This window comes from Jaculus jaculus, chromosome 4, assembly GCF_020740685.1.
Source record: "Jaculus jaculus isolate mJacJac1 chromosome 4, mJacJac1.mat.Y.cur, whole genome shotgun sequence".
NCBI classification, from domain to species: Eukaryota; Metazoa; Chordata; class Mammalia; order Rodentia; family Dipodidae; genus Jaculus; species Jaculus jaculus.
This window is the reverse complement of record NC_059105.1, coordinates 88566192-88589045: the sequence shown is the minus strand read 5'-3', so window position 1 is coordinate 88589045 and position 22854 is coordinate 88566192. Positions and strand designations below refer to the sequence as shown.

At 40.7% G+C, this 22854-nt stretch overlaps 1 protein-coding gene across 2 annotated transcripts in view; it reads right to left on the bottom strand.

Moving 5' to 3' along the window:
* Positions 1-22854, bottom strand: part of Neb (nebulin) — a 224295-nt gene that overhangs the window by 189259 nt on the left and 12182 nt on the right. For both annotated transcript variants that reach the window (XM_045147212.1, XM_045147213.1), the window contains exons 7-18: positions 21587-21691; positions 16741-16845; positions 10194-10298; positions 9515-9622; positions 6356-6472; positions 4739-4843; positions 4537-4644; positions 4330-4434; positions 3845-3943; positions 2522-2626; positions 1461-1568; positions 1268-1381 (exon numbers count right to left, since the gene is read on the bottom strand). In XM_045147212.1, the coding sequence (XP_045003147.1) occupies positions 1268-1381; positions 1461-1568; positions 2522-2626; positions 3845-3943; positions 4330-4434; positions 4537-4644; positions 4739-4843; positions 6356-6472; positions 9515-9622; positions 10194-10298; positions 16741-16845; positions 21587-21691 (1284 nt within the window). The remainder of the gene's footprint in view (positions 1-1267; positions 1382-1460; positions 1569-2521; positions 2627-3844; positions 3944-4329; positions 4435-4536; positions 4645-4738; positions 4844-6355; positions 6473-9514; positions 9623-10193; positions 10299-16740; positions 16846-21586; positions 21692-22854) is intronic.

The following is a 22854-nucleotide window of genomic DNA, read 5'->3' as shown; positions in this document are numbered from 1 at the left end:
AGGTACTTAGTGAGCCCCAGAAAGGTCATCAGTTTAGTACTTGTTGAGAACACATTTTAACATATCTCTGGAAGTTGGCTTTCTCCTTAGGCCTAACATTTTTCTTTTCTTTGGCTTTTCAAAGCAAGGTCTCATTCTAGCATGGGCTAATCTGTACCTCACTCTGTAGCCCTCATCTGGTCTTGGACTCACCGCAATCCTCTTAAGTCAGCCTGCTAAGTGCTAGAACTGAAGCCATGTGCTACCACGCCCAGCTGGTTTTTATCTTTTAGTGACTGTTAGTATATGAGCATTCTCTGACAGTTTTCTCATATAGAAATAAAAAAATGGATCCTCAATAAAAGTAGAAATACTTTTTTTAATTATTTTTTAAGATAGGGTTTCATTCTAGCCCAGGCTGACCTGGAATTCACCATGTAGTCTCAGGGTGGCCTCAAACTCATGGTGATCCTCCTACCTCTGCCTCCCAAGTGCTGGTATTAAAGGCGTGTGCCACCATGCTCAGCTTGGAAATACTTTTAAATGTCCTATGATAGGATGTCTGACGTTTTCTTTTTTGCTAGGGATCACAAAAGCAATTTTTAATTTTTTAATTTTATATGTATTTACTTATTTATAAAAGAGAGAGAGAGAGATAAAAAGAGAGTGAGTAGGCATGCCAGGGTCTCTAGCCACTGCAAATGAACTCCAGATGCATGTGCCATCATGTGTGTCTGGCTTACCTGCATTCTGAGGAATCAAACCTAGGTCCTGAGGCTTCAGGAGCAAGTGCTTTAACCACTAAGCAATCTCTCCAGCCCCATAAAAGCAATTTTGCTCAAGATAAATTTAGTAGGGATTAAAGTGTCTAAAATAGTCAATATTTTACAAAAACTTAAGGCAAAATGGTTTGCTTTTGAGCATATACATCATTTGTTTTACCCATTTTATTTGTTCTTAAATTTGATTCTCTCTCCTTGCCTTTTATTTCACTGCACTTGTCTTTGCAAACGGCCTTAATCATCTTATGGCATTGACTGAAGACACAGATACCCCATAGGCCTATACACACTATTACTGAGTGAAACAGGGGGCATTAAGGAGATGAAGACAGCTCTTGCAGTGTTCTCTACCTTCTCAAGTAAGGATCCTCACTAAGCAGGACCCTCATCTTCTCTCCATATTTGATTTGCCATCCTGAATCTCAGATGTCAGTTAGACTAACATCCAACCAAATGTTATGATAAACATCAAGTTATCTGAAGCTGAATGATTCACAAACACTCACATCACTCTGGTTTTTGGCCGTCTTCAGGGAGTGTAGCATCTTGGGGTCATCATTGATGCTGAGGGCGCCAATCATCTTGCCCTTGCTTTTCTCATAGTCTTTCTTGTACATCACCTGCAAGGACATCACACATGCTCACCTGGGCAGCAGGAACATTCTAAGGCCAGCTGTGCAGACCCAGAGGCATACTCACATCACTGGCATTCCTGCTGTTGGCTTTGGCTGCCAGCAGAGGGATGGCATCCACTTTAATGTCAAACTTCTTAGCTTTGGTCTTCTCCCAGTCATGTTTATAGACATTCTGGACAGACAGGAAAAACATCGCAAAATGAAACACATGTCAGTGCACTTGAAGTCCAGAGGACAATTTACTATTTGGTTCTTATCATAAAATAAATGGCCCTTTCTATTGTCCAGGAAATTGCGCCTCTTCAAGAAAAGTCTCCTCTAGTTGGAGCTTCTAATCCTAAAATCAACTTCCCTGCCTTCCTTCAGAACCTTTTATCAAATTAACTCAATTCCAATGGTCAGGCTAATATTTGATATTTTATAGTGTGGTACAAATATCACCAGTTAGCTTACTTTTTAATGAAATAAAGATACCACTTTCATTTGCTCTCTAAATTCACTACAAAGATTCCTTCATGAGTCATTACACTACTCACTGATGCTACATAACCACAGTACTCATTCATGGAATTATGGAAGAAAGTAAGACCCCAACCCAAGGGTTATTTGATTTTTCTATAAATCTCAGTTTGGAAAATGAAAAATGGCAACATATATGTGGTCTTTTGCCCCTCAAATACCCTGCATCCTCACTAGTGTATGTTTTCTTACATGTAGAAACAAGTCTAATTTGAGTCAATAAGGACATTGAAGGCCTGGGGAATAAATGACATGACATTGTTTCTCAAAACATCAGATCCTGGGATAAATGAATTATGACACATTATAAATGAATGTATCACTAAACAACAGTAATATTTGTGATTAAGTATACATGAGTGGTGATATTTTGAGGGTCAGATAACATATATTAAGATTATCTAATAATTGCAAAAGTTTCTTAGAAGACTGTGACACAGATTTTATAAGTGACCTCAAAGTTACATCAGCAGACGCCTAGGACCAAATAACAATAATTCTTCCTATCTTCACAGTGGCAAAATTCACTGAATTTCCATGAAACAACACAAGACGAAAAGGACAGGTGGTCAGTGTATCAGCTGGCATGGTGTGTCAGTAACTTACATCACTCAGATTGTAGGCGTTGACTTTGTGCTGGATCAAGGCAGGAGTGTCAGGGGGTACATGGCACTTGAACTTCTCACTTTCATGTTTTGCTTTGTAATTTAGCTAAAAGGAGCAAGTGGGGTGTGGAGCAGAGAGAAAGAGAGAGAGAGAAAATTTAGTTTGGAAGAAAAAGACTTCCAAAATATAAAAACTCCTCTTGCATATATTTTGGGAGGAAAAAAAAGCAAGCAGGACATGGGCGGGGTCACCTGCATGGCCAAACCTGTATGACGGGCCCGTGTCAGCAGTGGGACCATGGTGAAATGAGGTGCCTTTTTCATACTCATTCTCATGCATGCCTATCATGTTTGGCCCTGCAGATTCCAAGACCTTGCTTTGCCTTTCTTTTATCATCAATTCTCACTTATTGGAGAACCTTTCATAAACATCACCTCATACACATTATGCTCATTGGTGTTTTGATTGAAGTTGGTATTTCTGGCCATCAATCTACTGAAGTCATTTTTTTTTTTTTTTTTTTTTTTTTGGTTTTTTGAGGTAGGGTCTCACTCGGGTCCAGGCTGACCTGGAATTAACTCTGTAGTCTCAGGGTGGCCTTGAATTCACAGTGATCCTCCTACCTCTGCCTCCTGAGTACTGGGATTAAAGGCGTGCGCCACCACGCCCGGCTGAAGTCATTTTTATTTTTATCTTTGTAGTTCAGAATAAGTTTGAAAAGCCATACTTAAAGTGCATATGAGTAAACCTTGTCTCTAGGACTCTGTTTTCTAGAAACTTATTTGGGAGAAAAAAATAATCATATATCAACTATCTGTTCAGAACCACAGTGTGTGCTCTGCACAAATCTTTCATTTAGCTGTCAAAACAGCCACAAAGGACTAAAGTGAAACAGGAGACACAGAAAGCTTAGATAACTTGGCCGCCTGGACATAAACAACCAAGCTGGGATCTGAGTCCAGTTTGATCTGTTTCTGTAACTCGTACTCTTTTCAGAACTTTAACTTGCATTGCTTTTCTTCATAGAATCATTTTAATACTAGGTATTTCCACTCAAGAAGATTCAATACACCTAGACAGAAAAATACTCTAGGTAATTACAAATATTTAAACTTACTAAAATTGAACTTTTGTCTAATACATGTAAGAAGAAGTTGGAGTATATGGGCCAGGGACAGAGTCCAGTGGTAGAGCATCTGCCCAGCATGAGCGGAATTCAGGGTTTGACCCCAGAACTTGCAAAAAGAAATGAAATAGGATTATATGTGCAGAGTATGACATGGTCCCCCTCACACCTGGTCCTGCATACCCGGAGGAACTTACATCGCTCAGCTGTTTGGTGTTGACTTGGGCTTGCACCTGAACAGGAGAGTCGGTAACTTGAGTGAACTTTGTCTTATCCGGATGGACTTTGTAGGTATGCTGTTAGGGAGCAAAGGAAATTAGTTATTAGTGTCTGTCAAGTCCACAGTGGCCTAGGGGCTCAGCAAAAGGAATCCATGCCTCCCAAAACAGTTAATAAAACACATATTGTTTTCTTATTGGACTGGAGTCTGTTTGAGAGATGTTCTTACATATGTATGAGAAACTCCCATGTCTTTAGATTCCCAATAACTCTAAGAAAATGAGTTAGAATTAACTCTGGAGACATGCAGTGCCAACGTGAAAGAATAGTATACCTACTACAACATAGATTTGTCTTACAAGTTCCTTGACTACACGTATTTGTAAAAGGGTTCACATTTTAAGTGTATCTGGCCACTAGGTGCCACATAGGATGGCAGCAGTGCCAGTCAGTGCAAACTTACGTCTTTACACTGATCTAGTTTCTTGATTGCTTCATATTCCTGAGTGATGGTCTGGGGGAAGAAGACTTTACCTCTGTCCTCTTCATATTCTGCCTTATAGTTTTTCTGAGGAAAGAAAAAACTCAAATATAAGGGTGCAGCCATTGTTTTACGCCTTAAACCTAAAATGTGTTCTTTAGGAAGTAAAATAGTTGTCTCAGGACTTACGTCACTATTCTGGGCGGAAACTTTCATGCAGTGTGTATGATATGGGTCCTCAAAGCTGCCTACGTAGTGTCCCAAAATATTCTTTAAGTAGGAATCTCTATATTTAGTCTGAAAGACAAAATGTACTTCATTTGTTAATTGATTAAATGGCTTATTAAATGAGGGGTCTTTTAACAGAAGAGGTGATGGTAGCCTTGCTTACATCACTACTGAAGTTCTGCAGCACTGTGTCAAGCTGGAATTTGGGGGTCTCACAGTAATTTATGCTTTTTGCCTTTGTATTTTCATAGTTTTCTTTGTATAGTTTCTGTCAAAGAAAAAAAAAAAACTCAGTTAAAATAGATTCCTGTCACTCCCACACTGATTATAACATTTATAGTTTTCAACACTAAACAAAAGAGAAGAAGGGATATCTATCTTAAAAACTGACAATCAAACACAGAGTGTTATGTTCTTGTTAGCAATGAATGTAAAGCCCAAGTTTTTAAGTTTTTCAAAATCTTGAGAAACCGGCATGCCATCCAGAGACAGGGAGGAGCCTGTCTCTGTGGACAGCTGTCTTTCTCAGCACACTTGCTCTTCGCACTGATGGGGCCTCAGCAAGTTTGGACTATTTGAGCAACAGTAAGTTGTTTGGCTTTGTGTTTTTTTTTTTCTTTTAACAGACATTCATGAAAGACAATATAAGTTAAGAAATACACAATCATCATTCCTCCTTGTGCCAAGGCAGAGGAGGGAGTCTTTTATTATAAAACAAGCCTTAAAAATGAGGCCTGCATGAGAATCTACAGCACGAGCCATTACTAATTCTCCTTCTCTGCTAGGATTTATCATTAGCTTGGAGAATAACATGAATCAATTATTGGTTTTAAGTGTGCAGCTGAAAAAGGAGATCATTGTCACTTTTTTATGCCGTGTTTTCAAAATTTCAGTGGTCATGTTGTTCCTTTTAATGCCTATCTTCCTGTTTTTGCCAACAAGGTCGTTTTTTAATGTTTAATAGAGATGCCCTTCAAGGAAAGCAGAAGCAGTTTGTGATGCTCTTCCAGCAGAGCAACATGTGTAGTGGATCCACATGCCCTTCCTTTCCATATCACCACTCACTCTCCAGCCACACGCATGCACTTCCCATGGTGATGACTTAACTCAAGGGTAGAGAAAAGATAACTGACCTATCTAGAGAGCAACATAAAATCCTTGAGCCTCAAAAAAGTCTCATATGATCTATCCAAAGGAAAAACCTCAAGTGACCACATATTCGGTCACTGTGCACGTGTGTCATGCACATGTGTATATATCAATATGTAAGCAAATTAGTCTTGGGCCTTATGTCTTTAGTCTTTCCTGCCAGGCTCACATTTATTTATCTAATCTATTTCCCTTTTAATAGGCTAGTCAGGATCTTAATAATACTATAAGTATGCAGGTATTCCTGGGAAGATGTTGTGAAGTATCTTGTAAGTTCTGTGGTCTGCTGACAGTTTCCAGGGACAGATGTGTCTTCAAAAGTCTCTTTTTACCCTTGTCAAAATCACAGCACATCCACAATGTATTCCTTGCTTATATACAGACACAAGTACCTGGAGCTTTATAAGCAAATAAGGATTTCCGTGCCCTTTGAACTAAATCTACTTGGGATTTCTAACGTTGAGGTAAAAAACCCACTCAGAGGCAATCAATGTTTCTATGATTAGTTACCATAAGTGCTATTCCACTTTAAAATATTTGCAGAGTTATATGGCTATGTAGTTACTACAAAAGGAGAAAAACTCAATTCTCCTTACAACCAAAAACCACTTTGTGTGAAGAATTCACTTACATCACTTAGGATATTTCCTGCCGCCTTCAGCTGCCTGAGCAGTGGGTTTTCTGAAGCAGGAAGCACATTATAGTCTGCTTTCGCTTTATTCTTTTCATAGTCTTCTTTGTATTTTACCTGTAGGATTAAATAAAATGATAAAGTAACTCCACAGGTTATTTTTGCCTTCATCTCTATTCTAGCTATTATGACATAGTTCCACAAATCAATGTTCTCTTGAGAAACATGGCAGCTTGACATTTATAAACAAAACACTCATAGTAGCAGCAGTAGGGAAATTGCATAAACTTCCAGGATACTTTTTTCTTTTCATTCATTTATTCATTCAGAAATATCTGAAGGAGTTGATTATGTGCCTGGCTCCGGGACACACAGTACAATAACACATGGTCCCTGCCATCAGAAGGAGAAAGATATATAAATAGTGGGGGAGGGAAAGACACACAAATCCTGACAGCACGTCATGCCCCTGCTGTCGTAGAGCTTTCACTCAGCTTGTCACTTCCAAGTGCCTATCTGCCAGCACAGTTTCAAAGAAAGGAAGCTAGAATATAGTCAGCTTCTCCTTTAAGCCTCACAAGTAGGAGGAAGGTGGTGGGAATGATGAATGCTGGTACCCTCACTTTGTCTTTCCTTCCCTCTGGTAGAAACAGTAAGTTGGGGGGTGGGGTAGCAGGAAGATTTAAAAGCCCCAATCAGAGGCATGTCCACAGGGAGTAGAAGAGGAAACTGACCCCAGTGCTGCTTTGATCCCTAGCCTAAGCCTTTTGTTCAGGCAGTGTTAAATATGGAAGCCCAAGGAATCCTAACTCATTTGCCACTTTTAAGAACCTCAGCAAAATAAGCCAATGGGCATAACAGCTCCAAACAGGAGTCATACAACGGAAACACAGATGTGCCAGCCTACCTGGAGTACCCCCTGTGATACTCCATAGGCTCCACTGGCATGGGAGAGCTAGACAGCCTTTCTGCCTATAGAAGTATATACTCCCTTGAGAAACAGAAACGATTAGAAAGGAAATTCAAAGATCCTACGATTTGCTTATGTACATCTGGACTAAGAGCAACTCTGTTACATAGATGAGTTGTCAGGGCCTGTGACAAAGTCATCCCTTTTTTTGGATAGCAGATTTCTTTCAATCTAGCAGTTCCCGCCACCCAACACCAACATCAACCAGCTGCTACTCATTTTCTTCTTTTCTTTCTGGGAAAATGCTTTGAAAAAGTTGCTCTTCATTTATTTTTCTTGTCATTCCTGACATGTCCTGTTTAAGCAGACTAAACAAAATTATTCCTTGGTTTGCCAGTAACCCCATGTTAGCAAGTCCATGAGAAGCATTTGACATTGTTATTAATTTCTTCCTCTCTTCTCAGGCACCTCAGGATATTGTCTTCCAATCCTGCTCCTACCTGACATGGATTCTGTGTTCACATGGAAATACTAGTGTTTAATCCTTATTTTCTTGGGACTGTTTAGTCTCGTTACATTGAACCCTTTATGTGGTGGTTTAATTCACATGTCGCCCATAAACTTAGGTATTCTGAATGCTAGTCTCCTCAGCTGATGGCAATTGGAAATTAAAGCCTCCTGGAGGCAGAGTATTGTTGGGGGTGGGCCTATGGGTATTATAGCCAGTTTCCCCTTGCCAGTGTTTGGCACACTCTCCTGTTGCTATTGTCCACCTGATGTTGGCCAGGGGTAATGTTCACCCCCTGCTCATGCCATTGTTTCCCCTGCCATCCTGGAGCTTCCCCCTTGAGGCTGTAAGCCAAAAGAAACCTCTTTTTTTCCCCACAATCTGCTCTTGGTTGGGTGATTTCTACCAGCAATGAGAACATGACGGCAACACTTTCGAAATATGAATGCCTCTCAAAATAATATAACCTAGTCGGGTGTGGTGGTGCATGCCTTTAATCCCAGCACTCAGGAGGCGGAGGTAGGAGTATCGCCATGAGTTCAAGGCCACCTTGAGACTACATAGTGAATTACAGGTCAGCCTGGATCTGAGTGAGACCCTACTTCAAAAAAAAAAAAAATTATATAACCTTTCCATATATTGTCTTTGAGCCTTCAGACTCATGCAATCAAGTAACCATTTGTCATTTACACTGGTGTGTCCAAAAAATATCTCAAACCTATTGTTTAAATCTGATCTCCTGGGCTAGGGAGATAGTTCAGAGGTAAAAGTGCCTGCTTGCCAAGCTGCTGACCTGGGTTCAATCCTAGAACACTCATGTAAAGCCAGACACAAAAAGTGGCACATGCACTTGGAGTTTGCAGTGGCAAGAAGCGTTGGTGCACCCCTACACACACATGCATGCAAATAAGTAAAAATGTTTTTAAAATATATGATCTCCTGCATCAACCCTATCCCCTAAATTACTTTCTTCTTCCATCAAAAGGCAAACCCTGTCCAGCTAGCTGTTTTGATTGAAAGCTTTCTGTCATATCACACACCAACCCATCAGCAGGTCAAGTGGTCTGTACTTTCTAAAGATCCTTGGCCCTGATGCCCTCCTACTCCAAACACCACGGCCTTGAACCTTTAAGTGACAGACTCTTCCTGACTTCTCTCCTCTGGCAGCCAAGACTCAGACAAAGACAAGGATTAGAATCAATCGTGCTTGTCCTCAAAGCTTATGCTCTGTAGAAACCACGTCACTCTAAAAATACCAAAGAATAAAGTGCATATCAAAGTTAACTCCGTAGGGCATATGAAGATATCCGTGCACTTAAATTTTGTTTGTGATTGTCACCAGTCAGGAGGAGCATAAGAAACACGCCAGTGTCGCATGTAGAAGCGTGCAGCTTCATGTGTGGCGGCCTCCTGAGAGGAGACATGCTTCTCCCTAAGATGGCTGTCTGCCTTTGTCCTCTGGAGAGAAAAAGCTCTACAAAATAATGAAGATGGTGCTAAGGTGTTGTGAGGCCTCACACATGACCTCCAAAATCTGAGGAGCCCTATCTTAACTCCAAAGCACTTTTGTTATTGATTTAATACCCATGTCTCTCATATGCATGAGATTCATTGGCCTCCATCTCAGTAAATTCCCCTGAGAATCTGCACCCCTTTCTTATTTTATACAAGACACAGAGTTATTAGAAATCCACCCCCTCCCACGAAAACCATGAAGAGCAATGGGGCAGCTTCCTCATACCTTGCTAGCTGCCACCCCAGCTTGTTTATTCACTTTGTACTCTGGAGTTTCGGTCTGCATGAAGTAGATCTGGTCTTTTATATTCTCGAAATCCTCCTGATATTTCCTCTGTAAGACAGGAAACATGGTGTAGGATGTTTGTGGAAACAAACTGCAAGGACAGAGGGCCAGGAAAAGTTGCTCAAGTTCACACCCCCCTTGGTGTAGACAGGTCAGATCACAACTAGAGACTGTGGTCCCAGCACAGGCGTGATTAGATCTTCACAGTGGTCTGAAGCAGAATAGGTTGGGAGAACAGTTCAAAAGCAGATAAGCCTTTCTTGCCTACTGAGAAAGAGCTCTGGAAAGCCAGAGCACAAAACTTAAGAGGAAAGAAAAAGAATTAGATTTCTGTTTTCTGGTGAAAAGAAATAAAAATAAATTAATTTTTATAAATGTACAGCTTGGTTTCCCAGGCACAGAATAAATTAAAAACAGCTCCTTTGACTTATACTGACTGTACTTCGCAGTCAGTAAGAGGGTCTTACCAGGATGCTCCTGTGAAAATTGAGGCAGGCAGAAAGAATGGAATTTGGTCAAAATAATATCCAGTGTTGTGGTCTTCCTTGAGATGTTGCAAATAGCTAGAATCATAGCAGATCCTCCCCAGGACCCCAGGCCGGCCCTCTTCCCCACTTACTGTGCTGAGGTTATCGGCATTCATTCTGGCAGTTGCAATTTCAAAGCAAGGCGTTTCACTCCACTTGCCCTTGACATTCTTTTCATAGTCTTCTTTGTATTTTTGCTACAGAACAAAAAAACAAAACAAAAAAAAATAAGGAATAACACAAAGACCAACAGTATCTAGAAGCTGACAAGTGAGAGTTAGTAATAAGGTTTGAAAATATCTTGGCCTTAGGTCCTTAATAACTACCTGCAAGAAATCTTCCAGGGCAGTCAACTTACCCAGCCAAAAAGTTGAATGAAGGGAAATAGAGAGAAATTGGAAAAACACTAACTTCGCCTCCCTTTGCTAACTTTGAGAACTTAGAATCTAACACAATGTAGTATGAGCTATAAGAAATGAGCCCACAAGCTTTGTTTTCCTATACTAAACTGACTAAAAATGATGATACATGGATATGAACTATCTTGGCCCAACTATTCTTTTCTTAGAATAGAAATAACCCAGCAAACACCAACCCTGGGCCCGTATACCAGAGCTCAGGTGGGATTGCAGCCATTTCTCCTTGGCTCACAGAAGTACATCCAAGTCATACATAGCCAATGGATCTCATGTGGTTTGTGTGCCTACACTTAGACCACATCCTTCAGGGGAAAAGAAAGTGCTCACCTGGTATTCCTTTATCAAAACAAGCTGATATCCAGACCCAATGTGTCAGAATTAAAGGAAGCACAGCCCTCATCCAACTACTTTAATTCCTTTCTTCTCAAAAGGTTAATGCTAGTTAATACCAAATGGTTTTCATAGCTATACATTTTAGAGCACTGGACCTGTGTTCAGAAACATTTTACCCAAGAATTGATTTAGTTATGAACAAAGGTGTAACTTAGCCCCTCAAAGCTTCAAGTTGCTCCACCCAAGGGCTGCAAACACTTTACACAGGGCACTTATGGGAAGAGAGAAAAAGGATCATATGCCAAAAAATGGTTTTGTATATGCACCAGTGCTAAACAGATGTATAGCATCATAATTGTAACAACTATGACAACAGTTATTATCATAGCAGGGAAACTCCAGAAAATTGTGTGTGAGAGTGAGTGAGACAGTGAGAAAGTGAGAGAGCAAGAGACCAAATATGAATCCTTCACTGGGAATCTTTGCTGAGATTAAGATCTGTATTGTAGACTTGGAAGGCAGATGCAGGAGGATCATGAGTTCCAGGCCAGCCTGGAGCTACATGGGGAGACCTTGTCTCAACAAATAAAAAACAAAAACATCCATATTTTACTACCAATTCATTTACCTCCCCTCCTATATTGAGGCAATTCCCCAATAAAAAATTGAAGTAAACATAATTAATTTTGGGACTTTCCATGACTACTGTGGTGGTTTGATTCAGGAATCCCCTATAAATTTAGGTGTTCGGAATGCTAGGTTCCCAGCTGATAGAGATTTGGCAATTAACGCTTCCTGGAGGCAGTGTATTGTTGGGGGTGGGCTTATGGGTGTTATAGCCAGTTTCCCCATGCCAGTGTTTGGCACATTATCCTGTTGCTATTGTCCACCTTATGTTGGCCAGGGGGGTGATGTCCACCCTCTACTCATGCCATTGTTTTCCCTGACATTATGAGCCTATAAGCCAGAATAAACATCTTTTTTTTTTTCTTTTTTACCACAAGCTGCTCTTGGTTGGGTGATTTTTACCAGCAATGCGAACCTGACTGCAACAACCTACCTACAGATATGTCTCTAATATTTTGGGAAACACCCTTCTTAAGAATCTTAGAAGGCTGGGTGTGGTGGCGCACACGTTTAAATGCACTTGGGAGGCAGAGGTAGAAGGATCATCATGAGTTTAAGGACACCTTGAGACTGTGTAGTAAATTAGAGGTCAGCCTGGGCAAGAGTGAGACCCTACCTTGAAAACTAAACAAAACAAAAAGAATCTAAGAAAGCTACAAAATGCTTATAAACACTTAAAATTTCTTAAGTTCCAAATGGGCATAGTGACTCATGTCTGTAATCCTAGTACTTGGGAGGATGAGACAAAGAAATGTTCAACACTAACTTGGGCTCAATAGTAAGATCCTATCTCAAAAAAAAAAAAAAAAAACCCCAACTAATAAAAATAGCCAAAACCAAAGACAATAATAACAAAAACAAAACGCCACTTCAGAAGTTCTGAATATGGCTCAGGTTATAACTCCTGAAATCTCTAACTTTCTGTAAGAATTCTGCCCTCTGCCCTGCTTTACTGTCAAAAGAGAAAAGCTCTAGGATTGAGAAACTGGCCTTGATGCATCCCAAAGCCAAGGTACAGAAAACTTAGTTACATGTGAAAAGCAACTGGTAATTCTACCTACACCCAAACGTTGGGCTGCCACTGAGAAACAGATATTATGTGTGTAAGTTTATTAAGGAAATTTTATTAGGCCTTTAATTCTTGCAGTGACATTTATCAACACTTTATCTTTTGTTTGTTTGGTATTTAAGACAGGATCCTGTGTAACCCATGCTAGCCTTGAATTCCCTTTGTACCCAAAGGTGACTTTGGACTTCTGGTCTTCCTGCCTCTGTCTCCCACATGCTGAGGCTATAGGCATAGGCATGATCCATGGCGGTGAGCTACCATATCCAATTTTGTGCACTGTTGGGGATTAAACTCAGGGCTTCATACAATGCTAGCAAGCACTCTACCAATTTAGCTACATCCCTAGCTAGAGATCTGAGTTTTATAAAGGTATTGCTCCACAGAGTATTAAACTATAGTCTCCCTGTGGAAGTCTCCCTCTGGACTTTAATGAACCAAAGCTTGCTGTTGCCTCCAGCGATGGGTTGGGTGGGGACTGATCACTCACAATGTGTGTCGGAGTCCTCTCAAGTCTGGGAGGATTTCCACTGCACAGGAGGAGAGGAAGCTGCAGCTTGGTGACAGCCAAGGAGAGCCCTCTCCTTCCCTTTCATGTGCATGTAGGATTGATGTTAAAAGGAGAAGGCCTGTGGTTGGGGCAGTGAAGGAAAAGGCAGGAGGCGTCAGTGTGGGGTGTTTTGTGTGTGCGTGGAGCTGGACCTCCCCCCGCCCGTAGAAGCCCTGTACCTCTATGGTTGCATGGCTGGTTGCTGGATGGACTTCCACCAAACACAAGCGTTTCTTCCCAGCAAGACTATTGCTTTGGATGCAAATACTCATTTAGAAATTGTGGGTAAGACTGGGATGAATTATGTCATTGTGGCCAAATCCAGTGACCTTCATTCAAGTCACTCTTCCCTCAGCTCCTATTATTCTTCCACAAGGCCAAACCCAGGTCTGGAACACTTTCAAAGTATCCAATATCTTGTCACCTTATCCAACTAAAATGGTGAAGTCCACAGTCATGAAATGAAAGCCACTCTAGTTGACATTTTTGTTTTGTTTTGTTTTTTTGAGGCAGGTCTCACTCTAGCTCAGGCTGACCTGGAATTCACTATTTTGTCTCAGGGTGGCCTCAAACTCACGGTGATCCTCCTATCTCTTCCTCCCAAGTGCTGGGATTAAAGGCATGTGCCACCATACCCAGCTGCCATATTTTTTTTTAATGTGCAAAGGAACAGGGGAGAAATTAACTTTAATATAGTTTACCTAACCCAATAGATCCAAAACATTATCATTCTATCATTCAACCAATGTAAAGCTATTGAACTATTTTACATTCTTTTTTTATAGTTAGCATTCAAGATCCAGTATGCATTTCTCACATATAGGACTCTGTGATAATGGAATGAATGTTAACCCCTAATGCGATAGCACTTGGAAGTGGGCCTTTGAGAATTGATTAAGTTTAGGTGTGGGCATGACAGTGAGGTCCCCATGATGAAATTAGTGCCCTCACAAGAACAAACTAAGTGTCTTTGTAGTATAACTATCCTGGCAGGAATGAAGACATTCCAAAGAGACACTTATGCCCCTTCCCTTTGGCTACCAGAATGTTAAGACAATGCACTCCAAGAAATTGAAATTTCTCCAATGAAATTATGCTGAGAAAGGAAAAGGCTGAGGCCCAGCTAGAGAGAAAGCCTGTGTCTGAGACAGAGAGACAAAGAGAGGAGAGAGAGAAAGATTGTTTTCACATAGTTCTGACAACTTGTGAGACCACCTTGCAGAAGAGCCTGGAGCAGAGACAATGGTGAGAGGGGCCACACGTTAACTGGCCCGCCTTATGCATACTTCTGACTCTTTATTTAAACCTAAGCCTCGTGTTAGGATGCTGAAGATGGCTTGGAGTGCACTCTGGACCTCTGTTCCTCTTTCCAGTATGGCCCCACTGAATACATCTCCCATTTCTATTATTTTGATTGGCCTGTTGAGGATGGGTGACAAATCTTAGCTTATGAGGCTTTCCAGGGCCCAGGCTCTGACTCTAACAGTAGTGTGAGGACACAACAAAAAGGTGACTTCTCTGTAACATGAAGGAGCCCTAACAGGGACTGAATGTCAAGAAACAAATGTGTGCCCATTGAGAAAGCCTATGTACGGTACTTGGCTATACAAGCCCCAGGTGATAATACAGTGTTTGTACTAGTCACATTTTACATGCTGCCATACTGAAAAGTGCAGTTCCCTGAGCTCACTGACAAGCTGAAATAGCTGAAGAGAATGATGTCAGAGGAATCTGAACGTGATATTTAAATGTCAGCTTCACATGCCCACATTGCATAATCAAATTAAGTAAAAAGGATGTTTCCTTATTGAGGTTACATTCAATTTGCACTTAAATATTCCTTAAATAAAAAATCAAAATAAACCAGGCGTGGTAGTGCACACCTTTAATCCCAGCACTCGGGAGGCAGAGGTAGGAGGATTGCTGTGAGTTCAAGGCCACCCTGAGACTACATTGTGTTTCCAGGTCAGCCTGGGCCAGAGTGAGACCCTATCTCAAAAAAAAAAAAAGTTTCTTTATTGCTAAACTACTGCTTTAAACAACTTTTTCTTCAAAAAATAAATTATCCTTCTCCTCGATCTTATTTCTGACATTAACAAATTCAGTAGCCATCTCATTATGCACAGTTCTACAGCTAATTTGTGCTTAGCCCTGGGGAAGTATAAAGTTGCCAGTATTCTTATTATTTTTACTATACTTACTAGATTCTCTATCTGAATAGTCCTGGATTTATAGTAAGTAATCTGAAGAATTATACACTAAAACTATCACCAAATAATTTCATCATCCATATCTTTTCTTCCTTTTCCTCTGCTGAGGAAACACACCACCTCTCTAAAATCTTGAAGTTCAATCAAATTTTGAGCAGAATACCAAACTGAGACCCCTCTTCTTATGAGGACAAAGAAAGGTATTTAAAAGCAGCAGAGTCCCAGGAGAAAGTGCCCTGATTTGGACCAATTTCAAACAGGAATTTAGCACGCGCTTACTCATCAGTGGAACATGTGTCCCTCTGCTTTCTTTGCCAGCGATGCACTCTTCGGAGCTACTTTATTAGCCCAAATCTAGGCAGAGGGAACTGCTTGCTAGGCCTGCAAGATTCTGAAGCTCACAGCCCGCTGCCCTCGCCTGGGCTGTGCCTGAGAGTCCACCGGCAGACTTGCTTGTCACCTCTGACCGATGGCATAAAACTGTGTAGGGTTTTCCTGCTGAATTAAACCCCATCCTCCCCGAAGGGCGTGGCTACTCAGTGGCTGTGTAAGTATCAGTCTTAGAAAAAAGAATGTCAAGTGGTGTCCAGAACATAGGTTCTGTTTTCAAGAGCTGACTGTGACCTTTCAAATGCAGGGAGTCAGCAGGCAGGCTAAGCATTACCATCATGCTGATGTGGAGTTTTGGGCGTCATATGTAAAAATACCCTTAGTGTGTGTGCTTCCTTTTCAGGTCCATTGCTAGTTTCAGTCTCAAATGGTTGAAATTACTGAGCAACACCAAACTTCCCAGTAAGCGCTTCTCTTGATGTTCACATCCACATATTAATGCTCCTCTCACTTTGGTTAGAGAAGCTTCTCTTTTCAGATGGCAGTGACCTTGGGATGACTCAGAAGGCATCATGGTGCTGAGAAGAAGTGACAGAGGAGTGCTCAGCACTGAAATATCTCCATCACACCTTCCAAGGTTCACGGTCCATAGAGGAAGAGGTGGCAGGAAGAATGTAAGAGCCAAAGGAAGGGAAGGACTCCTTACAACATGATCCCCTAGACACAAAATGGCCTGGATATCCATGACTTCATAGTGCCTGACACTACTGACTCAACACCATCATAATAGGAGGAAAAGATCATGACATCAAAATAAAAGAGAGACTGATTGAGAAGGGGAGGGGATATGATGGAGAGTGGAGTTTCAAAGAGGAAAGTGGAGGGAGGGAGGGAATTACCATGGGATATTGCTTACAATTATGGAAGCTGTCAATAAAAAATGGAATTTCACAGGGGAAAAGGGGGGAAGGGAGGGTATTACCATGGAATGTTTTTTATAATCATGGAAAAGGTTTAAAAAATTGAGAAAAATTAAATTAAATTAAAAAAAGAAATTACTGAGCAAATTAATAAAAGACATAATTTCCAGTCTTGTTTACTTACCTTGCTCACTTGATTGTTGACTTTCTTAGCAAATTCTATATCTGGGGGATCAGGCAGAGGTGTGAAATGAGTGTTCTGCTCAATGAGACCTTTTTTGTAGGAAATCTGCCAAAAAAAAGATAGACATGTTCAGGACCTATTGAACATCATACTGCTTTTAAAAGCATTAATTAATTAATTAATTAATTTATTCATTCATTAATTTGCAAGCAGACAGAGATAGAGAGAAGACAGACAGACAGAGAGAATGTACCACTATGGCCTCCAGCCACTGCAAAGAACTCTAGACACATGCACCACCTTGGCTTTACTCGGGTACTGGGGAATTGACAAGTGCCTTAACTGGTGAGCCATCTCTCCAGCCCCTTACTACTTTTTATACTCCTTTTTTCATGCCTGAAGTCTTCAAAGTTAGTGCACCATGTTGCCATAATCTGTCCTCTGCTGTTTCATACCCTGGCTCTCAGGGTTGCTGATGATTTATAGTTCCTCAAGTCTTTTCTCTCCTCTAGGACTCTTGACTCTCCATCTGTTTCCTCCCATTTGTTTTCACATAAGGTTTATAATTATAGCTTTTATTCTTTTTTGTTTGTTTGTTTGGTTATTTTTTTTTTTTTTTTCCCAAGATAGGGTCTTACTCTAGCCCAGGCTGACCTGGAATTCACTATGTAGTCTCAGGGTGGCCTTGAACTCACAGAGATCCTCCTAACTCTGCCTCCCGAGTGCTGGGATTACAGACATGCATCATCACATCCAGTATTTTTATTTGTACTACAATTTGAACTTAGAGGTCCCTCGTGTTTGTGAGTCAAGAACTTTACCAACTGAGCTATCTCCCCACTCTTGCTCTCCTTTCTTCTGTCTTTACCCTACTCTACCTAAAATAATGAAAAACTGATCACAGATCCTCAAGTATATACAACCTCTAAGATTGTATAGGATCTTGTGCATGGTGCCCTTTTCTTCACCTGCCTCAAAACTGCTCCTCCTTCTCCAAAACTTCTCCTGAAAACTCATTGACTACTGGGGTGGATGCATTGTCCCCCTAAGATCTCAGTCAACATGGCTCTTATCTCCTTTTAGAAGTTTCTCAGGCTTGGGAAAAAGTCTCAGTGGAGGCACTTGAGTTCAGAACCCACATAAAAGCAGGAAGCTGTAGTGGTCTCCAGTAATCCTAACATGCCCGTGGCAAGACGGGAGGAAGAGACAGGAGACTTTCCTAGCAGCTCAACAGCCAGCTAACCTGGTGAACTGGGAGAAGAATGATGAGAGGCCCTGCTTCAAATGAGTGGAAAGTGAGGCTCAACATATGAACATTGTCCTTTGACCTCCAAATATGTGTTGTGGCATGCATACACCCTGGCACACTTACACAACCTCACTCATAGACATGAGTATACATACACACACATACACATTTCACATATATACATATAAAAAAGAAAGAAGTTTAGCAGATGCTACTAGAACTATAAATCATACACATATATCCTTCCCTGCACCATGGGCTCAAGGATGGCAGAGGAATGTCCTCTCACTGGAAACCCTTGTGGCCTGCATGGTCCTGATCAGAGGGAGGGTCAGTGACTGATTTCTGCACCTGTGTCTTGCATCCAAAGGCCATCAGAAGGGGAAGCTGGAACGGGAGTAGCATTCTCCCAGCCCTTTTATCACACAAATAATTCCTATTTATTTAAAAAAAAACTTTTGATGCATTCTAATGTCTTAATTGTCTCAAGCTTTATCTAAATATATGTGCTATCCTAATAATAGCTATTTTGTACTTATAGCAAAAGGTTTCATGAACATCCAAATCAATTAGGATACAATTTTTTTAAAAAAAATGTATAAAATCCACTGCTTAATTTAAGTAAAGAACTTACTTTAGGTCCAGGGCAAATGGAATTTTCCATAACTGTCTAGCTCTTAGAGAGAAAGTAACATTCAAATAGGAGAAATGCTTATAAGTTATGACAGCCTGTCAAAAAGTTTCAGAGAAATCAGATCCATAAGTACTCATTTCTCAGGAGCCATTCTCAGAATTCTGTCTAGTTAGAATTCTGCACTCCATATCAATTTGAAGACTCACGTGGTATTTGCAAAGTATTTTGTCCACATTTAGATGAGAAGGAAAATGTGATAAATAAAGTCAAAGGGACACAAGATAAAGGTACAAAAGAGCAAAAGGGAGACACAACGCAAGCCCTATACTTGAAGTCTGTGCTGCTGCTCAATGGGATGCTTGCTCTGCAGACATCTTGCTTAGGGCTCAGTACCAATAGCTGCTCAAGTTTATGGTGCTGACAATGGTATTAATAGCCATGTTTCCAATCTGATACTCAGAGCATACTTGGTCTTCAATAAAAATAAAAACTATCCCCTAGCTGCCAAATCTTACTGAATTGGAGTGGGGAGAATCCTACTTTATTATGTCTACTATGTGATATCTCAACAGCAAAGCCAACTTCAATAGTTCAAACTCTATAACATGAGAATACTTCAGAGATAAACCTTTATCCCTGGTTTATGGATAAAGGGAAATGCTAAGAGATTAAGTGTCTTCTTGGACACCAGTCCCTAGGCTTATATGACATGACATTTCCCGGTTCCCCTTCAACTTTGCTAACTGCTTTCCAGACGTCCTACAAGTGGCTGTCCTCCAAAACTCTGTCCTTGACCATACCCTCGTCTGCCTCCTCATACATTTCATCTTCAACTATCCCTTTTGTTTCAGAGACTTCTGGACCTTGTTCTTGTTCTCTTCCCACATCCACACTAATGTCAACATTACCCACAAAATGCCTTGATAATTGTTTCTTCCATAACCACCAGTATGTTTCTTCCTTTGTTGACTTATACTCATGGGCTATGCACCCAGACTGTGTGTGGTCATAAGCTCACCTATAACTCCATTCTCTCCCTTGTCTCCCATATCCACTATCACTAACCCTTATTAATACCATTAACCTATTAATACTACCTTGGGTTTTCTTTCTTTGTTTTCTCTGCTCCATCTATATTGCTAAAGTAGACTTCTCGAGATGATCACAATGTCTAGTTTTCCCTTGCCCCAATTCACCATGCTGTCTGTCAGAGCTTCTCCAGATTCTGCTTTCATCATATTGCTTTCCTCATCTGAATCCCATGGCACCTCCTGTTGTCTACCCTTTTGTGTCAAAGCTATTTTGTCTGATTTTTAATCTCAAAAGTGTCCCAAGTCACCTACATCATTCATGTGTTTTGTTCTCCAATACTCCAGAGATTCATTTCACCTTTTCCCTTTTGCTACTGTGTCCTCAACTTGAAACATGTCTCTTCTTCATCTCTGCCCATCCCCTCTGGATCACCACCAACAACAGCCATCTTTCATTACTTATGTGTTCTCATAGCAACTGTTCGACTTCTCTCTTTTGTTTTCAGCTTTCTTCTTGTTTGATATATAATACTTTCATCTTGTCAGTGTGATTATAAATTTTCAGGCAAAAAGATGAAAACTTCTTATAGTGCTTTTTTTTATCCTGCCAGGTCTGCATGTATAATGGATTTTCAATAAATAGCTTTTGATCACTTGATAAAGGCCTCCTATCAAAACTTTGAATTCATGAGATCAGAACCAAAATGCTCTCCTTAAAAGAGAGACAGGAGGCTCACGTATGCTAAAATTGATGCTTTACACTAGATGACTTCAAGATCTTTTTTTTTTTTAACTTTCTCCGTGGAAGGGTAAGAGTCTATATGACTGACATTTTAACCAAAAGTGGGATAGCACATATGTCCAGTAAATTTTCAGATGATATTAAATAAGAGGCAACAAAAAATGATCACAAAAGTTAAAGACACCATAAAATGAGAGTATATATGTATATATGTGTGTGTGTGTGTGTGTGTGTGTGTGTTTGTGTGTGTGTGTAAAACTTCTGTTCATGGCTACAAGGGAACCAGCATTTTCTGGAAGTAAATCTCAGTGTAAGTGCCATCTGGCTTGTTAAGTGTGTATTGAGCGTAAGTTTCAGGGTTCTGGCTGACAAATGAATGCCAAATAACATGCCATTTTATATACAGTGTTCTGCTGAAAATTGGATCAGCAGTCATTGGTTTTTTAATACAGCTTCTAGTAAATCCAAGGGTAAAGAAATAACATTGCTGAAAACAAGGGCAAGTGCCAGCCTGTGTGATGTTCTTTACTGTAGTTGTTACAATGCTGAGGACTTTCAGGTTTCTTAATTTCCTCTAATATACAGCTTTGCAGGTGTAGGATATTAAAATTCTAGCAAGCAGGCTTGCTAACTCTGAAATAGCCTCTGTGTACACAACTGCCAAGGGCTCTCTGGGGGGTCACTATGTAAGCATGTTTCAACAAGTTCCCCGTGAAGAGTAAAGAGACACGCCACAATTCAGGCCACTTGGACAGCAGAGCAAAGCTAGATCACACTGTCTGCATAGTAAATTTGCAAAGGCAACTGTGATTCCAATGGATGCTTTAAAAATGCCACTCCATTGCCACAAAACGTCTTCAACAGAGCCAAGAGAGAACAATGACACATGCTGTGGTGGGAAAAATGTTGGTCTTGGGATCACAAGTCTAAACTCCGCCACTACCTATGAGAACTGAGGCTCTGGTTCCTTAGCTATATAAAACATGATTGGTTAAGTTATATTCTAATACAATACATAAGTCATAGCTAATTTAAATTAGGTGTCATGAATTATGCTTCTGAATATCATCTTCTGTAGGAATTAGTGTGAGTCTTTTTTAAAGATTCAGTGAACATCTGGCCCAAAGATGTCACTCAAGCTTCCCTGAGTCCATATGCAAACAGCAGCAGCTGCGCGGCACTGCACTTACATCACTGAGAGCTTTCTGGGCCTGGGCGACCCTCCTCAGCTCGGGACTGTCGTTGTAAGGATAAAACAACCCTTTGTCTGCTTCCCAGTCTTCAGTGTACAGTTTCTAAATGAGAAAAGGATGAAAAGCTATAAGAAAATGCAAGCACACCTACATGAAATACATTACTTTGAAAGCATAAAGCACCAAGGAAAAGATGAAAACCAAGCTAAGTGGAATGCACAGGTAACCTTTCTCTTTTCATCCAATTCAGGTTGGTTTGTTTTTTAAGTATTTTATTTATTTATTTACTTATATATGAGAGAGAGAGAAAGAGGCATGTAAAGAGAGGAGAGAGAGTGAATGGGCGCATCAGGGCCTCCAGCCATTGCAAATGAACCCCAGTTGCATGTGCCACCTTGTGCGTCTGGCTTTATGTTGGAACTAGGAAATTGAACCTGGGTTCTTTGATTTTGCCAGCAAGTACCTTAACTGTTAAGCCATATCTCCAGCCCTGAATTTTTAAAAAATATTATATATTTATTTTGCAAGCTGAAAGAGATAAAGAGAAGACAGACAGAGATATTGGGCATGACAGGGTCTCCAGCCACTGCAAACAAACTCCAGATACATGCACTACTTTGTGCTTCTGGCTTTATGTGGGCACTGAGGAATCAAACTGGGGTTGTTAGGCTTTGTAAGAAAGTGCCTTAACCACTGAACCCACCTCTCCAGTCTCCAAACCAGGTTTTTATTCTATTTTTATTTATTTATATACTTATTTACTTAAGAGAGACTGAGAGAGAGAATAGGCATATCAGGACCTCCAGCCACTGCAAATGACCTCCAGATGCATGCACCACCCTGTGCATCTGGCTTATGTGGGACCTGGAGAGTCAAACCAGGATCCTTAGACTTGCATGCAAGTACCTAAAATACTAAGCCATCTCTCCAGCTAGGTTTTTATTTTACTAATAGCTTGTCCTCCTATTTTTAGACTCTGTCTTATCCCCTGTTTGCGAGTTTAGCTGCCTCTTGCAACAAAAGCTACCATAGTCATAAGGAGCCAGGAAACACTTCCCATAGCTTCCAACACAAAACAAGCTTAGAATCAGGTAATATCCAGGAACACCCAAAGCATAAGGCAGGGTCTGCCTAAAATTTAGAAATACTGCTTTGGCACATTCTCAACTGTTCTCGGGCACATCTTCATTCTCTTCATATGCTGCTCAGCTCCCTCAGGTTCTCAGCACTCTGTGCAAGAACTCTCTCCAAAGGGGCTGAGGTCC